The 10,835-nt window shown below is 45.8% G+C and overlaps 1 protein-coding gene across 1 annotated transcript in view; it reads right to left on the bottom strand.

Annotated features, from left to right (window-relative positions):
- Positions 1 to 7,398, bottom strand: part of SEC24A (SEC24 homolog A, COPII coat complex component) — an 84,760-nt gene extending 77,362 nt beyond the window's left edge. The window contains exon 1 of the mRNA XM_066591023.1: positions 7,180 to 7,398. Within this exon, the coding sequence (XP_066447120.1) occupies positions 7,180 to 7,237 (58 nt within the window). The 5' untranslated portion in view covers positions 7,238 to 7,398. The remainder of the gene's footprint in view (positions 1 to 7,179) is intronic.
- Positions 7,399 to 10,835: the final 3,437 nt, after the last annotated feature.

Below are 10,835 nucleotides of genomic sequence, written 5' to 3'. Positions count from 1 at the left end.
TCCTCTAACAGAGGATGGTGCAGAATGGCCGCTCCAGCGCGCTCCCGAGCAGTGACAGCTCGTCTGCGCATGCGCAGAAGAGCTGTAGCGGGGAGCACACTGAAGCGGCTCGTGCTGAATGGAGAAGACCGGACTGCGCAAGCGCGTCTAAAAAAGCAAGCTGCCGGCGAATTTAGACGGAACCATGGAGACGAGGACGCTAGCAACGGAGCAGGTAAGTGGAATAACTTCTGTATGGCTCATATTTAATGCACGATGTACATTACAAAGTGCATTAATATGACCATACGGAAGTGTATAACCCCACTTGGTTTCGCGAGACCACCCCTTTAAGCAAGTGCTCAGCTGTCGCTCCATTCAAGCTCCTTAAAGGGGTTGTCCCGCGAAAGCAAGTGGGGTTCAGCACTTCTGTATGGCCATATTAATGCACTTTGTAATATACATCGTGCATTAAATATGAGCCATACAGAAGTTATTCACTTACCTGCTCCGTTGCTGGCGTCCCCGTCTCCATGGCTCCGTCTAATTTCGCTGGCTTCTTGCTTTTTAAGACGCGCTTGCGCTGTGCGGTCTTCTCCCCTTCTGCTCGGTCCAGGCACGAGCGGCGTTCTGGCTCCGCCCCCTTCTATGCGTCATCGTGTAGCTCCGCCCCATCACGTGTGCCGATTCCAGCCAATCAGGAGGCTGGAATCGGCAATGGAACGCACAGAGCCCATGGTGCACCATGGGAGAAGACCCGCGGTGCACCATGGGAGAAAACCGCAGTGCATCCCTGGGAAAGGACCGGCGGCCATCTTAGGGAGAAGATTTTTTAAAGTCCTTATTTCGTCAGATCGGTAAGTAGCAGGCGGTTTAAAAACCGCTTTACTTTGCTATTTTATGCCAGGGGGGTGACAGGGGGAATGGGGTAAGGTAAAATTTTGAGGTTTGCCGCGAGACAACCCCTTTAAATGGAACTTGAAGGGAAAAGGTATCAGTGGAGGGTCCAGCAGGAAGACCCTAACCAATCAGATACTCAAATTGTGGATGGGTGACAAATGTTGATTCTGGGACTTTAAAAAGGGGCTGTCCCACGAAAATATATTACCCCCTCCCATCCAGAGAATGGAAGATAAGCATCTAATCAGTAGGTATCCGGACGCCGGCAACGTCACAGCTCCTAGAAACAGGTGTTCCAATTGTCTCAAAATGAAAGAAGCGGTGGCCATATATGCGTGTTACTGCTTCGTTCATTTCAATGGAACTGCTGCGATAACCGAGTCTGAGTGGAAGTGGTTATGAATGCAAAAGGAGGTCCAACTCAGTATTAACCCTTTCCAGTCCAATTTGTATCCTGGTTTTCCTAGGGGCCTTACTCTTTTTCAGCTGTTATACAATGGCGCTATATACTGGCTAAAGCCAGTACTGCATGAGGTGACACATTAGATAGGCTCCAGCAGCAGAGAGACTGGCAATATACAGTAAGAGAACCCCAACGGACCTCTACCAACATCGGAGTTGTACAGCCTTAAATCATAATGTCTTCACAGGTCAGACAGTGGATTGGAAAGGGTTAACCCTTTGCAATCCAATTTTAGATTCAGGGTTTCCTAGGGGGCTTACTCTTTCTGCCATTATACAATGGCGCCATTAGAGCCAGTACTGCGGCATGGGACATGCTGGAGACGCCCCTGACAACAGAGTGGCCAGTAATATACAGTAAGAATACCCTGCCGGACGTCTTCCGACATCTGACATCGGAGCTGTACAACCTTCAATTAGAATGGCTTCAGACAGTTGATTGGAAAGGGTTAACAGTCACAGTTTTGGAACTGGATGTCCAACAAACTTAGATTGGTGTAATGGTCAGAGGACCACCTACTGTGGCCATAAAGTATGTACACAATGTATTAACTTTGTTTACACCAGCAGATATGTTACTACATGTACGGTGTAAATTCATCCCAACAAATCCTTGCTTCACTTGCAGTAGGCCTCTTCTAGGGGCCAAGCAAGCACCACAGACATTAGTTTCGGAGGGTTGGCTGAATCTACTGGCAGTTTTTTCACCCCCATCAATAAAACTACTCATGATCATCAGAGTATAAATAGTTCTAAATATTTTCGACATTAGTGTTTTATGACGCACATCTTAGCAACGCCCCGCACATGCAGCATAGCTCGATACAATTAGAAACAATGACTCTCATTCTAGGCGGTGAGGAACTGCATACAAGAGTAGGAGGCTGGAGGCAAGGCGAAGGAATCTGTTACAGGCCCGAGTGAAGAAAGCCATCTAACATTCATGACGCGCACGGCTGAGATCCTAAAGCAGTGATCACATGACAACGTGGTATTTACTGGGCTTTTACTAAGAAGCAGTGTGTCACATTGTTACCTACTGGAGTCAACTGAGAAATATGCCATTTAACATATCTCACTGTCATGTAAGCTTGGAAGGTTTTTTCATTGGCATTCAGTAGCCGTAACTATTTTATGTTGCCATGGACAATTTTCTGTGCATTCGTTGTGCAGTAACAATGACAGGTCACCTTTGCTCTGCGTCAGTACGATTAAGGCCATAAAGTTAGAAAGTTTACAGGTTTTAAGATTATTTTTTTAAATTTTGTTTTGTCGCCATATTCTGATACCTGTAACTTTATTGTTCCGGTCGTAGGGTTGTGTGAAAACTTGGTTCTCTGTGGGTCGAGGTATACTTTTTGTTGGCACATACGGCTTTTAGGTCACTTTTTGGGGGGAGGCGAGGCAACAAAACAGCAATTCAAAACTGTAGAGGCGATTACCTTATAATAGGAGGCAGCGTCATGGTTGGAAAGTTTCCTATAGTTGGAGGCATGCATACAAAGTCTTGTCCCAGTAACCCAGATGTTGCACTGTGACTTGCATGGAACTCTTACTCACTGGGTAGCATCAGATAGAGGTGGTCAGAGTTTTGGAACTATAGATTGTACCTATGGCACATATACAAAAAGTTGCCAGCTACTGAGGCATGTCTTTACGTTTGAGTCCTAAAATATTAGTTCTCACAGGATTCACCCCTTCAAAACAAAAGATTTTTCAATTTTCTTTATTTTTTTTGGTTCCCAGGGTAAAATGGGAAAAAAAAAATTACAAATTAACCTTTTTGGGGGGAAGTGAGTGTGAGTGGTTAAAGGAAGGGAGGACGAGGACGGGGGGGGGGGGGGGGGGGGGACACTGAGGGACAAATACTGCGATATTATAATAGTTTGGGCTTTTAGGAAAACAGCGAAAACAAATGTGGGTTATTTCAATGTTTACATTTTTACAAAAAAAGAAATATTAGAAGGTGGTAGGAATGCATTTCTTTAGTGGTTTAAAATTTAATAAAAACTCTTTTTTAATCTCTACAGGGGACTTGAATTTGCAATCATTTGTACTATATACTGCAATACTTTAGTACTGTAGCATATAGTGCTTTCCATGAATGGCAGTCCTGGAAGTCTTCACTAAGATCCAAGCTACCATGCTAAGCCATTGGATACCTGTGAGTGTGTCCCACATTGGCCATTTAGATGTGCAGTCAGTTTTGATTGTGGCATCCAACTAGTTAAAGAGTAACTGCACATAAAAAGATTTGATACTTCACAGCAACATGCCAAAAGTTTTAATCAGAGGGGGGTCCACATGCTGAGACCCAAGCTAATTGCTAAAAAGAAGGGACTGCAAGGCTTATCTGAGCGCTGTGTCCCTTTGGCTGTCATCATTGCTTGACTGCTGAAAACTGACACATGGATGTCTATAGAAGTCTATGTGTCTGTCTTCAGTTGCCAAGAGGAGCCGAAGGCAATGCTGACAACTGAAAAGGCATAGCGCTCCGGCGAGTGTTGCAGTTCCTTCATTTCAGCAATCAGCAGGTGTCTTAGCATTAACTGTCGTGTTCGGAGACAACTTTAACTCGGCTCGCTCCACTGCATACACCCTTTGCGACTGCATACTGTATTTTTACATAATGCAGTCAGGAAGGTGTTAATAAGTTTTGTCAAACTGGTTTTAAAGCATGCCTAGCTTTTCAGAGTAAGCCATCGTGTGTTTACATAAGGAAAAGCACTACCTGGCCATTATGACTTGTATCCTCCATAGGCTATATATGTGATTCTTAGAATAAGTGGGAGGAGGGAGCCTGGCTGCTGTGCCATGTTCTACAGACTGCAGAGAACTGCAAACTCTGCTCTGTCTTCAACACATCATCATAATGTAGGACACCACACAGCAGTATTGAGCAGTGGAGAGGTGAATAAATAGCAGCAGAGACCTCCCCCTGCAGGACTACCTGTGTGTGTCTCTTCTCCTACACTACAGGAAGCATGACGACTCATCCCCCTCCTCCACTTCCTGTAATAGTGCCGTCTCCATTCACACACTTGGCAGCAGGTAGGGGACAGCAAGAAGGAAGGGAAACCCCTAGTCGTCAGCCATTTACAGTGATTTTTCAGCACAACAATGTTACTTTAGGTAAATAAAGAAAATAGCAGTTTTACTGGTTAGCAGACTGGCTATTATATAAGCACAGCTGGGTTCACACAGGGCAGATTTGTCGCGGAAATTCCGTCCGGAATTTCGCCGCGGAAAAAAAAAAAATCGCCTGTGGCCGCTAATTCCCGCATTGGCCAGTCATGTGGTTGAGATTTCTTAGAAATCTCACCCACACAAGACGGTGAATCCGTCGCAGCAAAGCCGGCGTTGCGGCACGGATTTGCTGGCCGCAGCATGTCCATTCTTTTTTTTCCCGTTGCAGCTGCGCTCTGCTCTATGGGAGCGCCGGACGCAATGAAAAAGGAGTTAAAAAAAAAATTCTACTGCGCATGTCCGACAGCGAGCCGGGCGGTCCAGCCGCAGTGCAGAAAAAAGGCAAAAGCAGGTACACAGGGATGCTGGCCAGGCACAGGGTGGGATTCAGCTGCGGGCTCATGCATGCGGCATACGGCCCGCCTGTGTGCTTGCAGCCTCATACTGAAAAAATTAAAACAGACCACTAGTCTAGATAACCAAGGTGGGCGCAACCTCACCAGAACGAATGGCATATTGTCAGACGGCACCAATTCCAAGAGGCAAAAACCTAAATAAAGGGTTGTGGTCGTCTGAGAAAATTATGGCATATCAAGAGTACACTGCCGACCAAAAACTAAATAATGCAGCGAGACAGAAATGTCGAATTGCTGTAAATATGTAAAGGATTACAGCCGTGGAGCCATAGACGTTTGATCGCCACCAGGGTAGTAAAAAGGCATCCCCCGTTCTAACATCCGTGGGCAAATGTGCCGCAGGATACCACACGGAGCCTTGTCCTCCGTGCCATCATGTAGCCAGGCTATAGGTGGCTCAACTAGAACCTACTTGGAATTGTACAGTTTTCCCCCAAAACACAACTGTTTGCTCCAAAATAGTAATCTCCTGCATAGATCATCACTGCAATAACACAAAGCTCCATTCAAGTCCAACAACTCCCAGGTGCATTATTGGGAGAACGGGGGTCTACTTTGTCCCCATTCCTCATTAAAGTACAATGAGGACCACCAGGCGCATGCAGGACCCCCTCATCTCTTTCCTGGAGTGTACTTAGGGGACTTCTTCCAATATATGGGGATCCCAGCATACACTGAACCTGCTTCTGTCTGACAGAGAATACATAAGAGCATGAGACAAGCGTGAGCAGAAGCTTGGGGCCCACATTGTGAGCCCAACGTGGCCCCTGAGACGGAGATTGAGCGCTCCTGTTCTAGACCCACGCACAATAAGTGCGCCCCGTAAATAAATACTTTATCTTCCTACATTCTGCAACATTTACACAGCGCACAGGAGGCCAACGCCAGCGGCGTTCTAATCCGGAGATCAAATAATCCCAACACCTCGGGTAACGTGACGTCACATGGTCAGTGGTGTCGCACCGCAAACCCCGACGTTACACAACTCTTACAGCAACTCTGCTGGAGTTTCATCACAAGTCACCTGGCTAGAGCAGACGCAATGCGAGTCGTGTGCGAATGTAAGGTGCTTGCTTTTGTATATGTGGCAAGGGACTTTGGCCACAACACGTCATGTAGCTGAGGATCACACTATGGTCCTCTTACATCACATCTTACAGGGACTGTCGGCTCAAACACACTGGCCAAGCGGCCGGCGGCATGTTATAGAGTAGGAGGAGCCGAGCAGATTGGTATATAGGTAATGGTGCAAGGCCGGGCGGACCGGATTCCAGCTGTGACCCTGCGTACCTTATATTCTGTGCTGCTGGCACTCGCCGTCGGTCAGACGCAGTACAGCTTTTTTCTTCAATATTTGTATTTCCTGCACCGCGGCTAAGTGATGGCGCGGGTACCCGAGCCCATCCGCAATGTTAATGTCTGCAAGACGCAGCTGATAGTCGCCATTGGCATCGCGGTGACTTCCAGATAGACAGCCGGGTGGACGCACATCACCACTGCAGCCAGAGGCCACAACGTCACATCCCCAAACGCCTGGCATCATAGTGCCCAAGATAGGAGCGCCGATGCCAGGAGTGCGGACGGTGACGCTGCTGCATCTGATTGGCTGCAGCGATCATGTGCGTCCACCCGGCTGTCACTGCCAATACCGGTGGTGGCTGACAGCTGTGTCCCGGGGCTCTAGCAAAGGCGAGTGTACCCTCATTTTTTACTAGTCACAGGGCCCAGTGGGGGATGGGTTGCTCTAACGACAAGACCCTTTAAATGAGTTAATTCCACAGTTTTCCGGGGTACAGCACAGCAGATCAGCGTGCCGTCTGCCCCTTAGTGTACATGAACGCAGTCACAAGTTACGTGAATACATCAGGACGCGATGTAGCAGAGCCGTAGGGGTGAGGGGGGGGGGGGGGTAGTCGGACAACATCTGTCGTGGCCAAAACTGCTAATTCAAATCATCCTGAACATTTTTAGGCAGATGACTCGGCCGCCCCCAATACAGCAGAGCGCCAGCACGGGGGTCTCTCTTCATGGAAGGAGCTGACAGCTGGAGGAAGGATCCCGTGACCTTCGCTCAGCCGCTACAATGTAGCTAAATGTATCCACTCGCACTTAACCCCTTCCCCGCTGACTCCCGGACACTTTCTACCAGGGGTCACCTCTTACGTAACGGCGGCCACCCGTCCCCCCGGACTCCCAGCCCCCACGCACCGGACCAGTCGCCTTACACACAGCTTACCGTTGGAGTAGGGCGGCCCCGATCCCCCATTTTGGGAGTTGTACCCGGCGTTGGACATGGTGGCCGAGTCCTGTGAAGGAGGGCGGGCTAAGGAGGAGACGCCGCTCGGAGACACTGCTGGGGTAAGGGCTGGCAGCGGGGACTCAGCCGCTCATGGTGGCCGGCGCCGGAGGAAGCAGGCCGAGGCTAATGTAAGAATTTAGCGCTGGGCATTAGGTAGCAGGAAGTGCAGAGTCCAAGCCTCGGGGCGGCCCCGCGCATGCGCGCTTAGTACACGTGGCACTTCCTGTACGTGTTGCTGTGGACGGGTCGGTGCCAGCTCGGTCCTGACGTGTGAGGCGGCGTACGGGGCTGGCTGACGTGGGCGCCTCCAGGCCGTAAATTAGGGCACCATGCCCGGTGTCCATGATAAAATAGATGCGCCCTTTACTGGCGGATGCGGGTCACTGTAATGAGCATTCCACAGGGCGCAGGAAGGCTGGTGACCTGTGGATTATAGTGGGGGCATCTGCCCCGGGTCCAAGGCTCCCCAAATCCACCCTTATTATAATCTGCCGCTAGTGAAATGTTAAAAATGTTATATCACCCTCATACACTATGGATGCAGATCCACAGCAGATTTCACCTATTGAATCAAAGGGATTCATTCTGTTTTAGATCCACATCAAAATCAGAGTGATGAAGAAAGAGACAGAGCAATATAGATAGAGTGAGAGAAAGAGAGAGAGCGATAGAGACAGTGAAAGAAAGAGCCATAGAGAGAGAGAGAGCGATAGAGACAGTGAAAGAAAGAGCCATAGAGAGAGAGATACAGACAGTGAAAGAAAGAGCGATAGAGTGAGAGAAAGAGAGAGAGAGCGATAGATACAGTGAAAGAAAGAGCCATAGAGAGAGAGAGAGCGATAGAGACAGTGAAAGAAAGAGCCATAGAGAGAGAGAGAGCGATAGAGACAGTGAAAGAAAGAGCCATAGAGAGAGAGAGCGATAGAGACAGTGAAAGAAAGAGCCATAGAGAGAGAGAGAGCGATAGAGACAGTGAAAGAAAGAGCCATAGAGAGAGAGAGAGAGAGTGATACAGACAGTGAAAGAAAGAGCGATAGAGTGAGAGAGAGAGAGAGAGCGATAGAGACATTGAAAGAAAGAGCCATAGAGAGAGCGCGATACAGACAGTGAAAGAAAGAGCGATAGAGTGAGAGAAAGCGATCAAGAGACAATGATAGAGACGGCGTGAGAGAACCATAGACAGTGAGAGAAAGAGCGATAGAAATAGAGTGAGACAGAGAGAGCAATAGACTGTGATAGAGAAACAGAGCAATAGAGAGACAAAGAGACAACGATAGAGAGAGTGTAGAGACAGAAAGAGTGAGCGATAGACAGACAGAGCAATACCAAGAAAAAAAGAGAGATAGAGAGAGAAACAGACAACGAAAGAGACATATAGAGGCAGTCAGAGAGACAGACAAACAAAGAGAGAGCTGTAGGCCTTTTTTATATTAGATGTCTGCTCCAAATACAAAGTGACATTCTGAATAATCTAACCAAGCAGATTCAGAAGTTCACAACCACCACTTTTGAAACATTTTATGTTTGTGCAGCGAATTTCGGGTCAGTCTGGTGCTACGAATAAGAACTCCGTTCAAAACATGGAAGCGCAATTTTGTAAGATGTTTTTATCTATGAAATCTAAATAAAACCGGGCTTTTATTTTGGGATCCACAAAATTGCTGGAGTTTTGTTTCTATTTCAGGAATGGAATATCCTATCCATATCGATGTAGTAAGTTGGGTTCTTGTACCATATCTATATAGTAAGCTTGGTTCTTGTACCATATCTATGTAGTAAGCTTAGGTTTGGTACCATATCTATGTAGTAAGCTTAGGTTTGGTACCATATCTATGTAGTAAGCTTGATTCTGATACCATATCTTTGTAGCAAGTTGGGTTCTTGTACCATATCTATGTAGTAAGCTTAGGTTTGGTACCATATCTATGTAGTAATCTTGATTCTGATACCATATCTTTGTAGTTGGTTTGATACCATAGCTGTGTAGCAAGTTTTGTTCTATAATCATATTTATGTAGCAGGCTGGGTTTTGGTACCATACCTAAGCAGTAAGTTTGGTTCTTTTCTCCTATCTATATAATAAGCTTGGTTCTCATACTGTATCTATGTAGTATGCATGGCTCTGGTATCATATCTATTTAGTAAGCTTGATTCTATTGCATTGTCCTCCTCTCCAGCTAAAATCCATGCACTATGGGCACAAAACGACAAGGACAGCTTTTGTGCATGTTGTAAAGTTAATGATCTTAACATTTTTTTACATTTACTAGGCTACCCAAATGATTTTGCATTGCTTTCTTTCAATTGGGGCTTTTTGTCACCACTTTTATTATGGGTAAATTGTACAAAAGAAATTTGTGTTTCTAGTTTTAATTTTTTCAATAATTTTTTTTAGTAATTTTATACTAAATGGATTCTCCATATTCTTTTAGTTTTCTTGACATAATTTTCCATGGTTTACAATCTGCAGAGTGTTTGCCTGTCAGTGAATGTATGACAGTCATTTACTCCCAAGATTGTGTTGCAAAAAAGTATTTAACTCCATCAAGATGCAGCCATTTAGGTTTTGAGCACGCAGCACTTTTTTGTTTTCCTCATCACTGAATTTTAAGAACCATAACTTTTTATTTTTCTGTCCACAAGCATATGAGGGCGTTCTCTGGGATGAGTTGTAGTATTTAATGGAATCATTTAGGGATACACAGAAAAAAATACCCATTATATACGTGTGTGTTGAAAACCTGGGAAAAAGTAAAACAGAAGTTCCTTAATTTTTTGGGCTGTTCTCTGCGCTTCATCTTTATGGCACTCACTATGAGGGTATGTTAACTTTATTCTGTAAGTTGGTACGATTATGGCAATACCAAATTCATATATTTATGTTTTACTGCAATAAAGTATTACAAACACTTAAAAATGTTTTGTCTTTGTGTCTCCATTTTCTGAGAGTGAAAACTTAATTTTTTAATCAGCTGAGGTAGGGCTTGTTTTTTGATGTTCTCATTGGTACTATTTCAGGGTACATATAACTTTTTGTTCACTTTTTATTTTATTTTTTGGAAAGCAGGGTAAACAAAGAAAACCATTCTGGCACTGTTTTTATTATATCAAGTGTGCAAATTAAACAACATCATTTTGTAGCGCCTGTCTTTATGGACGCTTCGATACAATTATGTCTGGATCTTTTTTAATTTCATTTTTACATGAAGCATTGCCTAAAAAGCTATTTTTTTGTGCTGTTTTTCTTTCCATTTGTGTTTATTCATTTTAAATTTAGTAGAGTAAGGCCTGATGTCCACGGGATAATTGTGATTTTAAATCCGCAGCGTTTTTCCCGCACGCAGATCCGCGCCCCATAGGGATGCATTGGACACCTGCAGGTAGTTAAATACCTGCGGATGTCATTTTCCCCTTCAGGCGCGGATTGCGCGTGCGGGAAAAAAACCGCGACATGCTCCATTTTAGTGTGGGTCTCCTGCAGGGACGGCTCTCGCAGGCTTCTATTGAATCCACGGTACACCCGCGCCTGAATTTCTGCTCTCCGCGCGCGGGAGAGCAGGAGTTAAAAAAAAAGGGAGAGCACATCCGCCGGG

The sequence above is a fragment of the Eleutherodactylus coqui genome, chromosome 2, assembly GCF_035609145.1.
Source record: "Eleutherodactylus coqui strain aEleCoq1 chromosome 2, aEleCoq1.hap1, whole genome shotgun sequence".
Taxonomy (NCBI): Eukaryota; Metazoa; Chordata; class Amphibia; order Anura; family Eleutherodactylidae; genus Eleutherodactylus; species Eleutherodactylus coqui.
The sequence above is the reverse complement of the archived record's forward strand: the minus strand, read 5'-3'. Positions and strand labels throughout refer to the sequence as shown.